This window comes from Lolium perenne, chromosome 2, assembly GCF_019359855.2.
Source record: "Lolium perenne isolate Kyuss_39 chromosome 2, Kyuss_2.0, whole genome shotgun sequence".
Classification (NCBI taxonomy): domain Eukaryota; kingdom Viridiplantae; phylum Streptophyta; class Magnoliopsida; order Poales; family Poaceae; genus Lolium; species Lolium perenne.
Genome location: NC_067245.2, coordinates 327737933 through 327752508, shown reverse-complemented (window position 1 = coordinate 327752508; position 14576 = coordinate 327737933). Strand labels below are relative to the sequence as shown.

The window sequence follows — 14576 nt, the reverse complement described above, 5'->3', positions numbered from 1 at the left end:
CTATGCAAACTCCAAATAAATTAGGATCTCAAATTTCCAGAGAAAATCTTATTGGCAAACATCCACAATATTCCAAAAGAATCTAAAAGAAACTCAAAGAAACCACTTTTACACCAAAGGACATAATTTATCTGGAATAAGAGTTGATGTATAAGAAATTTTTGCCAATTTTTGTGCATACATAGGTTGAAAAGTTGAATTCCTATTTCGAATTTTTATTTTGAAATATTTGAAGGTTCAAGCATAGTATGAGAAATATGAAATTGGCCATGGTACTTCTTAACGTATAGGTGAAGTTCCATTTGTTTATTTGGAAGTTATTGAAAACTTTTTGACATAAATTAAATAGAAAGGAAAAATAGCCATTTTTTAGTTATTTGAAATTTTCCTCACTGCATTTGTTTAGAAATTTTAAACCAATAATGCATGACATGCTCATGATGCCTATTTGAACTCCTAATTAGGTTTAATTAAAAAGTAGAGATGTTACACAAGTGATATGCACATCTAATTATTTTTGCAGCTTGCTATTTGGACTTTTGAACAATGATTGGTCGTCTGGGCTCCTTCACGACTCTCTCTTCCCTCAAGAGTCACGACCATCTCTTTTTCTTCGCCCAAATCGGCAACACACTGTGCTATCTAGGATCATCTTCCACTTCCACCTGCTGCCCAACGAGCTCCTTACATGTCTGATCGCCAGACTTGTGTAGAGTCCTCTCTGCAAGTAATCATAATTTTTTTTTATCACAGACTATCATTTTGTTGACACAACCATATTGTCCAACACAACTATTATTCTGAGTAATAATAAGGAATACTATTATTCAGTTGTCAAGGATTTTCTAGTATCCAGTACTCCCTCTAGATTTACAGTACCGAAAGTTTCAGATATTGGTTAGCAAAGTTAGAGAATAATCGGAATCAACTACCTACGATTAGTGGACCGGTTATTGTACATGATCGATATCTTATCAACAAATAAAGATCCAAGGAGCAATATATAGCAACAAGAATACAGACCAAAGATCCAGAGCACTTTATTGCAAACGCACAATATGGAAAAACGTAGTATTACAGACAACGTGCAGCGGAGTGCAGACATGCAGCACCCATTGCTATACATAAACACTCCACCAGACGTAGAAATGGACTTGATATGGAACCTCTCGAGGAGTAGCGCGCCGAGGGAGTACGTAGCACGATGGCTGGATCATATCCATCGCATGCAGCAGTAGTAGTGCATACTTAATTAAGCAGCAGAGCTTGCAGCCAGATACGGGCGGCGGTTGTTCCAGTTCCCCTGCGGGTAGTAGTTGCAGGTGATGAAGACGCCGAGGTTGTTGTCGCAGTCTACGCGGGCGCAGCCGATGAGCGTGGATTCGCGCCACACCACCTGCGTGTAGTGGCCGCACCCGTACGGGCCCCAGCAGCTGTTGCTGTTGTAGTCGTAGTACTGCTTCTCGTCCACCCATGTGTTCACGGCGTCGACCCCCGTCCACGGCCAGCCGGCGGAACCCCAGAAGATGTTCTCGCCGTAGCCGACCACACCAGAGTGTCCCCCGCAGACGCCGCGCCGCTGGTTCGCCCACCACTCCGCGTAATCCGCCAGGTTCTGGTCCCACCACACCTGCCCTAAGCCCACCTCCGCGCGCGCGGCGGTGTGGGCGGCGACGTAGTCCTCCGGCGAGTTCTGGGCCATGGTGGTGGTGGCGGCCATGGCAACCACCGCCAGGGCCAGCGCCAGGGCACAGGTGCTGCGCGTCGTCGCCGCCATATGCGTACACTCACACACACGTTCCCTAGTCGCTACAGCTAGCTAGCTTACTTGATGCCGATGGATGCAAAGTGTCAAGTGTTGCATTGTCCTACGTTCATTGCGAAGTATTTATAGAACTTGCAAGAATAGCGCCCGAGCTCCTTTGATCCGTAAATCAGAAGTGATATCGAGTGGTGATCAGGCATGCAAGCGCAATAAATGAAACGGGGCAGGATTTGTTAAATAAAACAATACGCTGTAGTTTTTCTGCACCGTATCGTACATGAATTAAAGACCGAGCGGGTGGGTGTTCGATGGACATCAATTCCAGGCAGTTTGAAGCTGCGTTTCGGCGCCTAGTACATGTCGGTGTGCACCTCATTTGGCCCATCATGTACGAGATACTTACTTAATAGTCCATCCTGTACCAAAACCCTACACAGTGCATCATCCTGTACCAGGCTACTTGGCGGCCTAGATGACTAGTTCGCTTAGCAGTTCTTTTTTTTCGATGGTTGATTTTTGTATCGATCCTGGATGATCATTGAATTGTAAACTTTTGAATGTTCGTTTTATTAATAAAAGACTGTGTGCATGAACCGATGCAAAGGCCGGGGCATATCGCATTTTGAAAAAAAAATTGGAGGATGGGAGATGGCGAGGTGAACCCGTTTGTGGCGGCGCTCCCACCGACACTGTATCCTTCATTTGGAATGTAAAAAACATTTAAAAAACGAAATTCAAATGTAAAAAAAATTTAAAAAATGAAATTCATACGGAATTAGACTAGTTTTATACAAAAGTGACTCGAATTTGAACTAAAAACTAAGAAAAAACTAGCGGCGCCCCCGGAAGGTGCTATAGTCGAGGTTGTCCACGTCATCGCCGAACAAGTCGAAAGACCAATCGTCCTCCTCCTCCTTTGGCGCCGACGGCTCAGAAGGACCGACGATGAACTCCTCGATGGAGCGGCCGACGATGAACTGCTGCCCGGGGAAGTGCTCCGGGTCGTCGCCGCCACGAAGGGCTGCCCGCGCCTGCGGCTCCATCTCCCACCATTGCCTCTTCACCGGCAGAGGCGGCGCCGAGGGAGCAGCGTCCTCCTCCTTGACGCGCCGGCGTGGAAGCGTACCCAGCGTGCTCCGAGCCAGGGCGGAAGCCGTGCGTCGTGGGTTGTCGTGGACGACGACGCCGACAGAAGGAGGTGCGTGCGCGACCGAGCGCATGCGACCACTAGAGCTTGACGAACCGGAGCGCGAGGGGCCGATGTGGTCCTTGTTGGCAGCCTCTCTAGAGGCGGCGCCTCCGGTGCCATGCATTGCGCCTGGGGGGTAGTAGAGCGGGACGCGCAGGGGGTCGACGCCGTGGATGCGCGGGCGGTAGCCGTACTCCGCCAGCGTAGCGTTGATGTCGCGGCCGACGCGGTTGAAACGGCCGGCGTCGTGGCCGGCCGAATGCGCGAACTTGATGTCACGCTCGTCTTGGAAGCACCGCGGCCATGCCAAACTGTTCTGCACGTTCGCCGGCTGGCTTCGGTTGGCCGGCGACATGTGCGCCCACCGCTCGGCGATGAGGGCGCGCGTCTCCGGTCCAGAGGGTGGCGGCGGCGGCACTGCGTAGCCGACATTGGAGAGATGCCAACCGTGCGGCAGCTTAAACTACAACGGCATGGGGATGCGTTGCCAATACAGGACGTCGGCCTCGTCGTAGGTAAGTTGCATTAACCGGAGTCCACCACCTCCGCTTCTACCGCCGGCCTCAGCATTGTGCGCCATCGCTAGGTGTTTGTGCGACGTCTGCGAGATTGGTGGTGGCGGCGTCTGGGGTTGCAAGACGAGGGAGAATAGAACTGTGTTGGTGTGGTTTTAAGGGCGGCGACGGACGCACATTGAAGGCGTATTGGGGAGGTGAGTGCACGCCGCGTGGCCAGTTGCCGTCCACGTCGCCGCTTCGGTTTCTGAGCGGAGCTATTGACGCGGACGACCATCCGACACGCGTCGTTTCTAGTGCGATCCGTTGCCTCCTGCCACTGCCAAGGTGGCTCCACCCGCGAAAACGACATGCCGCGAGGCGCCGGCGCGTCCGATCCACGCTTTTTGCGAAGGAGCTGGCACGGGGTTGCCGACGCTTCTATTGGGCTCGAAAACACGCCGGCGCATTTTGGGACGCGTCGGTGTGAGCCCATTTTAGCCGCCGACTCACAAAAAGCTACCGGGGCCGCTATTAGGCATCCCGGTGGAGATGCTCTTAACATCGATATAGTCGGTTAAATATTCTATTTTTGGCAGCATTTTATAGAGAGATTTGTGCAGTCAAACTGTAATGTAGATTGCTTTCATTACATTGATTCTTAGAGTTAGAGTGTAAGCTCCGTGACTGGAACAGAATCTCGTCCCCATCTGTGCAAAACCGCGTCCAGAGCACAGGTATCCTGCGTGGAACTATTCCCTTTGTGGCTGCCACTCGGCTGATGCTTGCGGTTCGGGTAGTTGGCTAACTTAGCTGGGTGTATTGGCTGCCTGAATTACAGCGCATTATACATTAGGAATTATGATGTCAGGTAAAGATTCCAACGGTCTGATGCAGTATGGATATGCGGATCACCCAAGCTCGCGCTCACCTACGAGTTTTCGCTTGCAAGATGGCTAACTTAATCTCTCTCTCTCTCTCTCTCTCTCTCTCTCTCTTTTTAGATAATCCCATTATCAAGTGGATCTTCATAGCATACGTATTTGGCGTGGTGTGACGAGGCAGGTACACCTGCTTATCGGTAGGGTGTCGTAGGGCGGCCAACGATGAGCACATACTCCCTCCATTCTCCATTCTGACGAATAAGGTTTACTTTGTTTTTTGAAGTCAAGATAAGTCAAGTTTAATCAAACTTGTAGAAAAAAACTATCTAGAACTATGATATTACATAGACATCTCATAGAAATATATTTTATGATGCATCTAATGGTGTTGGCTTTTTTTTTTTGAAAACACAGTACAACGCAGACGCTCATAACACGTATGTACACTCACCCCTATAAATGCACACACTCAGTCACTCACCCTACCCCTATGAGCACCTTAGAGGAACTAAGCCAGCGGATCTTGAGGTTGACGAAATCACCACGCACCTATCATTGAAAGAATAGTGCCAATTAAAACCTGAAATAAATCTAGGTAAATGTAAACGCTCATGCCAAGTCTACAACTTGAACGTGGGTGGGCTGGTGTTGGCTTTAGATTGTACATGCTAATGATTTTTTTTCTAAAAACTTGATCAAATTTTACATAGGCAAAATGTTCACAAAAGAAATCTTATTTATTGGAAGGGAGAGTATATTCCAATGGATATGTCGAGATTGGAAAGAAGAGACTCGGCATAGTACGTTAACCTGCAATATATATGTACGTGAAGCCAATGTATCTAGCCGGATGCTAACAGATCGACCAGGTGACTTGGATGGAGACTCGCTACTGGTAATAGTTAATTATCTTTGATTTATGACATGTTGTCAAGTGGTTCAATCATCCACACGTGACACTACACTGTTAGGCAATACAAGTGGTAATGCAATAGCTAGTAGCCAGGGGCAACAGTCCAGTATTCCGGTGCAATCCTTTTTGGACTACCTGAAAAAGAACTGAATTTACGCAGGTCTTGTAAACATGGATCATGGATGCATGCACGAAGGCGGCTCCACGTTTGGTCATCTTACCTATAAAACTTCTCGGTATTATCATTCCCCGGATGTCCAAAGATAATTAAGCAGCTTTCTGTCATTCTCAGACAAAGAGTAGCAAACTTGTCATTCCTTTTGACATTATTGATTTCTCCAAATGTACCTTCCCTTGTTAATTGATTCTGGGAATCATGCTTACTTGGAAATAAGCCTATATTTTCTTTTGAATTTATTGGCTTCAACAAGAGGATTTTCGTCAAAATGATTACTGATGAATGGGGCATCACCTATTCAAACATGGTAGAAAAAAATTAGACACCTTAGATATTTTTTTAGAGGTTGGGCTAAAAATATGAGTGAAAAATATAAAAAAGAGAGAGAGCGTTTATTAAACATTATTGATATCTTAGACATTAGTGCTGAAGCGAACCCTTTGAATCCTGCTGGGCGGAGAAATTTAAAAAATACACATGTCTGCCATAATAAGCTTAGATGAGATGAGGAAACAAAATGGACTCAGCTTGTGCATCTGCACCTTTTATTTGAAATGTATTTTAAATAAAATTATCAAAAACATACAAACAAAAAATTATTGTGTGTATTTTAACATGTTTCAACAAAACCGTCATATTTTGTTTCACAAGGCATAAAAATTGTTGATTTTATGGGAAACTACATGCACACATAAAACATGTTCCTCTACATGTGAATTTTTTTCCCTAATTTTTATAACTTTTTAAAATATGTTTTGTACATACCGGGTGTATATGCACCCGGGATCAAAAAAATTGAGTTGCGCAATTCAGCGAGCCAAAGTCAGACATGTTAAAGAAGATAAAAGGACACATATGCCGCCTAGAGGGGTGGATAGGCGGTTTCATTTTTTTACAAATATGGCTTAACAAATACGGAATGAAACTAGCATTTAATTTGTCAATCACAGAACCTATATAATTAGGGTTCACCTATGTGCACCAACAACTTATGCTAAGCAAGACAAGCAACTATATGATAGCAAGATATATAACTTCAAGGACGAAGACTATCACAAAGTAAGGTGCATAAGTAAAGAGCTCGGGTATAGGAATAACCAAGGTAATGCGGAGATAACGATGTATCCCGAAGTTCACACTCTTGCGAGCGCTAGTGTCCGCTGGAGCGGTGTGGAGGACAAAGCACTCCAAACGCCATGAAGGCCTCACCGTATTCTCCTCGACCCTTCCTACCAAAGGGTAAGACCTAGATCCACTATGGAACCTTAGGGTGGTCACCGAATCCGCACAAAACTTGGGGCTATCCCCACATCTTTATTGGAGGCTCCCAATAAATCGCCACGAATGCCTCACCCTTGAAAATCTCCAAAACTTAATTGGATTCCTCAAAAAACCACTAAGCCACAAAGCTACTAACTTGAGGCAATCTTCACAACTAATTTGGAAGCCCCAAGAACAGCACAAAACCCCACTGAGCTTTCTAGGGTCCAAAGACCCAAGAGAAACAAGCTTCGGGAACAATCTCCTGAAGTAATATGCTCACAAACTTTCACCTCCACGTATCACGCGGAGAAGTCAAACCGATTCACCAAATGCAATGGTAAGAACACCATAAAGATGCTCAAGTCCTTCTCTCTCAAATTCCAACAATTTTACTAAAGCTATTGGGGAAAAAGAGATGAAGAACAAAAGAAGAAGAACACCAAATTTCTCGTCAAGATCTAGATCTACTGATTCCCTCACAAAGAGGGGAATTTGATTGGTGCAAATATAGATCTAGATCTCCTCTCTCTTTTTCTCAAATATGAGCAAGAATCATGGAGGTATTTGAGTAGAGAGAGCTCTCAGGAATACAACAATGGAAGAGAGCTAGAGGTAGAAGAAGAAGTGACCCAAAAGACAGAGAAACAGAGGCTTGAAAAGGGTGCAAAGAAAATCTGCCGTTGGAGGGCAAATCCGGCCATGGACGGGTAGTACCGCCCAGAAAAAGGGGATCGGGCAGAGTCACGCGCGGGGGGAGCAGTGCTACGCACGAGCGGCAGCGGCCAGCGCGGGCACACGACACGGTCGAGCAAGTGGGCCAGGCTAGGGCGCGTGTGGCCGGCGGCCTGGAGCGGGGCTGGGAGCGGCCTAGAGGCAGTAGTGGGCCGGTACTACCACACGGTCCAAAACTGTCTCCCCTTTTTCTTTTTTCTTTCTAAACCAAAATAGTCAATCTTGTAAAATCAATATCTAGAGTTTGGGAACTCCGAATAGAGTGAAACCAATTTTGTTGCAAAGAGGGTGAGAAGATCTACTCTTACAATACGAGTAACTGAGAAAATCACCAAACTCGAAAATGCAGCAAGTGATAAATGCCAATTCTGTTTTTGATGAACTAGAGCTTGTCATGAAAATAATCACAAGCTCTAAAAACCACATGGATAAGATCCTAAATACAACCAAGAAAGATGATACCAGAATGCAAATGTTTGATCGCACACCGAACGATACGATCGAGGTACTCACTCGAGAGCCCCTAGATAGTACGGCGTCTAGCCTATAAACCGGTCTCCCAACTAAATCACGAGACCGGTAAGAAAGAAACCCTATCAAGAGAAAACCTTAACCTTGCGCATTCCACTTGAGCTCGATGATGACGATCTTGACCGCAACAAGATGGAACACCATTCATGATCGTGCTTGCTTGATGAAATCTTGCGAATTGCTTCCCATCCTCCATTATGGGAGAGCTTCTTCTTTGGCGCATCTTGCGGTCTACTGCTGGCTTCTTTTCCTGTAGACAGTGTTGGGCCTCCAAGAGCAGAGGTTTGTAGAACAGGAGCAAGTTTCCCTTAAGTGAATCACCCAAGGTTTATCGAACTCAGGGAGGAAGAGGTCAAAGATATCCCTCTCAAGCAACCCTGCAATTACGATACAAGAAGTCTCTTGTGTCCCCAACAAACCTAATACACTTGTCAGATGTATAGGTGCACTAGTTCGGCGAAGAGATAGTAAAATACAAGTAATATGGATGATTGTGAGTGGTAATAGCAATCTGAAATAAAAGTGGCAGCAAGCAAACATGTAACGGAACTTGTTGGAAACGGTGTTTCAATGCTTAGAAACAAGGCCTAGGGATCATACTTTCACTAGTGGACACTCCCAACATTGATCACATAACTGAATAGATAAATGCTACTTTCTCTACACTCTCTTGTTGGATGACAAACACCATTCATTGTGTAGGGCTACAAGAGCTCCCTCAAGCCGGAGTTAACAACCTCCACAACATCCGGTGTTCATATTTAAGAAACCTTTAGAGTGCATGATAGACCATTGCAATTTAGACCGAGTACTAACATAGCATGCACACTGTCACCATCAGGCTATGAAAGAGGGAATAGATCGCATCAATACTATCATAGTAATAGTTAACTCCATAATCTACAAGAGATTACAATCATAACCTACGCCAAGTACTACATGATGCACACACTGTCAACATTACATCATGAAGGAGGAATAGAGTACTTTAATAACATCACTAGAGTAGCACATAGATTAATAGTGATACAAAGCTCATCATATGGATCTCAATCATGTAAGGCAGCTCATGAGATCATTGTATTGAAGTACATGGGAGAGAGATTAACCACATAGCTACCGGTACAGCCCTTAGCCTCGAGGGAGAACTACTCCCTCCTCATCATAGGAGACAACAGCGGCGATGAAAATGGCGGTGGTGTCGATGGAGATGCCTTCCGGGGGCACTTCCCCATCCCGCCGGCGTGCCGGAACAGAGACTTCTGTCCCCCGAATCTTGGCTTCGTGATGGCGGCGGCTCTGGAACTTTTCTCGTATCGTGGCTTATTCGTATCGAAGTTTTAGATCACGAGGACTCTTATAGGCGAAGAGGCGGAGTCGGAAGGGACCTGGGGGGCCCAGACAGTAGGTTGCGCCCCCCTTGGCCGCGCCACCTTGTGGGGTGGGGCCCCCTGGCTCCCCTCTGGCCCCTCTTCGGTGCTCTGGAAGCTTCCATGAAATATAAGATCGTGGGCCTTGATTTCGTCCAATTCCGAGAATATTTCCTTTGTAGGATTTCTGAAACCAAAAACAGCACAAAACAGGAACTGACACTTCGGCATCTCGTTAATAGGTTAGTTCCGGAAAATGCATCAAAATGTTATAAAGTGTGAACAAAACATGTAGGTATTGTCATAAAACAAGCATGGGACATCAGAAATTATAGATACGTTGGAGAAGTATCAGCATCCCCAAGCTTAGTTCCTACTCGCCCTCGAGTAGGTAAACGATAAAAAGAATAATTTCTGTAGTGACATGCTACTTACATAATCTTGATCATACTATTGTGAAGCATATGAGATGAATGCAGCGATTCGAAGCAATGGTAAAGACAATGAGTAAACAACTGAATCATATAGCAAAGGCTTTTCATGAATATTACTTTCAAGACAAGCATCAATAAGACTTGCATAAGAGTTAACTCATAAAGCAGTAAATTCTTAGTAGAAAGTTTTGAAGCAACACAAAGGAAGATATAAGTTTTAGCAGTTGCTTTCAACTTCAACATGTATATCTCATGGATAATTGTCAACACAAAGTAATATGATGAATGCAAATAAGCAAGTATGTAGGAATCAATGCACAGTTGACACGAGTGTTTGCTTCTAAGATAGAAGGAAGTAGGTAAACTGACTCAACATAAAGTAGAAGAATGGCCCTTCGCAGAGGGAAGCATGGATTACTATATTTGTGCTAGAGCTTTTATTTTGAAAACATAGAAACAATTCTGTCAATGGTAGTAATAAAGCATATGTGTTATGTATAAGACATCCTATAAGTTGCAAGCCTCATGCATAGATTACCAATAGTGCCCGCACCTTGTCCTAATTAGCTTGGATTTACATGGATTATCATTGCATAACATATGTTTCAACCAAGTGTCACAAAGGGGTACCTCTATGCCGCCTGTACAAAGGTCCAAGGAGATAGATCGCATTTGATTTCTCGTTTTTGATAGATCTCAACTAAGGACATCCATACCGGGACAACATAGAAAACAGATAATGGACTCCTCTTTAATGCATAAGCATTCAACAACAGATAATATTCTCATAAGAGATTGAGGATTAATGTCCAAACTGAAACTTCCACCATGATACATGGCTTCGATTAGCGGCCCAATGTTCTTCTCTAACAATATGCATACTCAAACCATTTGATCATGATAAATCACCCTTACTTCAGACAAGACGAACATGCATAGCAACTCACATGATATTCAACAAAAGTGTAATAGTTGATGGCGTCCCCAGAAACATGGTTACCGCTCAACAAGCAACTTATAAGAAATAAGATACATAAGCTACATATTCAATACCACAATAGTTTTTAGGCTATTTTCCCATGAGCTATATATTGCAAAGACAAGGAATGAAATTTTAAAGGTAGCACTCAAGTAATTTACTTTGGAATGGCAGAGAAATACCATGTAGTAGGTAGGTATGGTGGACACAAATGGCATAGTTTTTGGCTCAAGGATTTGGATGCACGAGAAGAATTCCCTCTCAGTACAAGGCTTTGGCTAGCAAGGTTGCTTGAAGCAAACACAAGTATGAACCGGTACAGCAAAAGTTACATAAGAACATATTGCAAGCATTATAAGACTCTACACTGTCTTCCTTGTTGTTCAAACACCTCACCAGAAAATATCTAGACTTTAGAGAGACCAATCATGCAAACCAAATGTCAACAAGCTCTACGGTAGTTCTTCATTAATAGGTGCAAAGTACATGATGCAAGAGCTTAAACATGATCTATTTGAGCACAACAATTGCCAAGTATCAAATTATTCAAGACATTATACCAATTACCACATGAAGCATTTTCCGATTCCAACCAAATAACAATGAACGAAGCAGTTTCAACCTTCGCCATGAACATTAAAAGTAAAGCTAAGAACACCAGTGTTCATATGAACAAGCGAAGCGTGTCTCTCTCCCACATAAGCATGATAGGATCAGATTTATTCAGAGAACCAAGATAACAAAACAAAAATAAAACACACAGACGCTTCAAGTAAAGCACATAAGATGTGACGGAATAAATATATAGTTTCACTAGAGGTGACCTGATAAGTTGTCGATGAAGAAGGGGATGCCTTGGGCATCCCCAAGCTTAGATGCTTGAGTCTTCTTGAAATATGCAGTGATGAACCACGGGGGCATCCCCAAGCTTAGACTTTTCACTCTTCTTGATCATATTGTATCATCCTCCTCTCTTGACCCTTGAAAACTTCCTCCACACCAAACTCAAAACAAACTCATTAGAGGGTTAGTGCATAATCAAAAATTCACATGTTCAGGGGTGACACAATCATTCTTAACACTTCTGGACATTGCCCAAAGGTACTGAAAGTTAATGGAACAAAGAAATCCATCAAACATAGCAAAAGAGGCAATGCGAAATAAAAGGCAGAATCTGTCAAAACAGAACAGTCCGTAAAGACGAATTTTTCTGGGGCACTTAACTTGCTCAGATGAAAATGCTCAAATTGAATGAAAGTTGCGTACATATCTGAGGATCACGCACATAAATTGGCAGATTTTTCCTAGTTACCTACAGAGAATCCTACTCAAATTCGTGACAGCAAGAAATCTGTTTCTGCGCAGAAATCCAAATCTAGTATCAACCTTCTATCAAAGACTTTACTTGGCACAACAATGCAATACAATAAAGATAAGGAGAGGTTGCTACAGTAGTAACAACTTCCAAGACACAACAAAACAGTAATAAAAACATACATGGGTTATCTCCCAAGAAGTGCTTTCTTTATAGCCATTAAGATGGGCTCAGTAATTTTAATGATGCACTCCCAAGAAATAAGAGTTGAAGCAAAAGAGAGCATCAAAAAGCAAATTCAAAACAAATTTAAGCCTAACCCACTTCCTATGAAAAGGAATCTTGAACACAAATAAATTCATGTAGAACAAAGTGACAAGCATAGGAAGATAAAACACAAGTAACTTCAAAAATTTCAGCATATAGAGAGGTGTTTTAGTAACATGAAAATTTCTACAACCATATTGTCCTCTCTCATAAAGATATTCAGTAGCATCATGAACAAACTCAACAATATAACTATCACATAGAGCATTCTTATTCACATGCATAAAAGTATCATTACTCTCCACACAAGCATAATCAATTTTATTAGTAATAGTGGGAGTAAAACTATCACATCCATCATTATAATCATCGTAAATTGGAGGCATAGAGTAATCATAATGAGTTTTATCCTCAATAGTAGATGGACTGAAAATATCACAATCATGTAATCATCATATATAGGAGGTAAAGTATCATCAAAGTAAATTTTCTCCTCCATGCTTGGGGGACTAAAAATATCATGCTCATCAAAACCAGCTTCCCCAAGCTTAGAATTTTCCATAGCATTAGCAACAATGGTGTTCAAAGCGTTCATACTAATATCATTGCTACTAGCATGCAAATAAGGTTCCATAGGTTTTTTAATTTTCGCATCAAACAATCCATGTCTTAACTCAGGAAATAGATTAAAAAGCTCACTGTTATTTTCCATTATGCCAAACTAGTGAAAAATAAAAACAAGAAACAAAAAGATGCAATTGCAGGATCTAAAGGAAATAGCTTCGAGCAGTCACACACCGGCAACAGTGCTAGGAAATAGCTTAGTAGTCGGAGGATGTGAATACCTTTTACCTTAACTCCCCGGCAACGGTGCCAGAAAATAGCTTGATGTCTACTACTGGCGTGTGGTTGACGTGGGAGGTAGAAATCTCTGTGATGTAGCTTTTCTTCGTTCCCCGGCAACGGCGCCAGAAAATAGCTTGCTGTCTACTGCTGGCTTCTTTTCCTGTAGACAGTGTTGGGCCTCCAAGAGCAGAGGTTTGTAGAACAGGAGCAAGTTTCCCTTAAGTGAATCACCCAAGGTTTATCGAACTCAGGGAGGAAGAGGTCAAAGATATCCCTCTCAAGCAACCATGCAATTACGATACAAGAAGTCTCTTGTGTCCCCAACACACCTAATACACTTGTCAGATGTATAGGTGCACTAGTTCGGCGAAGAGATAGTAAAATACAAGTAATATGGATGATTGTGAGTGGTAATAGCAATCTGAAATAAAAGTGGCAGCAAGCAAACATGTAACGGAACTTGTTGGAAACGGTGTTTCAATGCTTAGAAACAAGGCCTAGGGATCATACTTTCACTAGTGGACACTCCCAACATTGATCACATAACTGAATAGATAAATGCTACTTTCTCTACACTCTCTTGTTGGATGTCAAACACCATTCATTGTGTAGGGCTACAAGAGCTCCCTCAAGCCGGAGTTAACAAGCTCCACAACATCCGGTGTTCATATTTAAGTAACCTTTAGAGTGCATGATAGACCATTGCAATTTAGATCGAGTACTAACATAGCATGCACACTGTCACCATCAGGCTATGAAAGGGGGAATAGATCGCATCAATACTATCATAGTAATAGTTAACTCCATAATCTACAAGAGATTACAATCATAACCTACGCCAAGTACTACATGATACACACACTGTCAACATTACATCATGGAGGAGGAATAGAGTACTTTAATAACATCACTAGAGTAGCACATAGATTAATAGTGATACAAAGCTCATCAGATGGATCTCAATCATGTAAGGCAGCTCATGAGATCATTGTATTGAAGTACATGGGAGAGAGATTAACCACATAGCTACCGGTACAGCCCTTAGCCTCGAGGGAGAACTACTCCCTCCTCATCATAGGAGACATCAGCGGCGATGAAGATGGCGGTGGTGTCGATGGAGATGCCTTTCGGGGGCACTTCCCCGTCCCGGCGGCGTGCCGGAACAGAGACTTCTGTCCCCCGAATCTTGGCTTCGCGATGGCGGCGGCTCTGGAACTTTTCTCGTATCGTGGCTTATTCGTATCGAAGTTTTAGGTCACGAGGACTCTTATAGGCGAAGAGGCGGAGTCAGAAGGGTCCTGGGGGGCCCACACAGTAGGGGGCGCACCCCCCTTGGCCGCGCCTCCTTGTGGGGTGGGGCCCCCTGGCTCCCCTCTGGCCCCTCTTCGGTGCTCTGGAAGCTTCCATGAAATATAA

At 43.7% G+C, this 14576-nt stretch overlaps 1 protein-coding gene across 1 annotated transcript; it reads right to left on the bottom strand.

Annotated features, from left to right (window-relative positions):
- Positions 1 to 1016: 1016 nt before the first annotated feature.
- Positions 1017 to 1860, bottom strand: LOC127337208 (pathogenesis-related protein 1). Its single transcript, XM_051364165.1, has one exon. The coding sequence runs from the start codon at positions 1775 to 1777 to the stop codon at positions 1253 to 1255; it is 525 nt and encodes a 174-aa protein (XP_051220125.1). The 5' UTR covers positions 1778 to 1860; the 3' UTR covers positions 1017 to 1252.
- Positions 1861 to 14576: the final 12716 nt, after the last annotated feature.

Excerpts from the sequence above, each read along its gene's own strand:
- LOC127337208 (XM_051364165.1), bottom strand. The coding sequence starts at position 1,777 with ATGGCGGCGACGACGCGCAGCACCTGTGCCCTGGCGCTGGCCCTGGCG.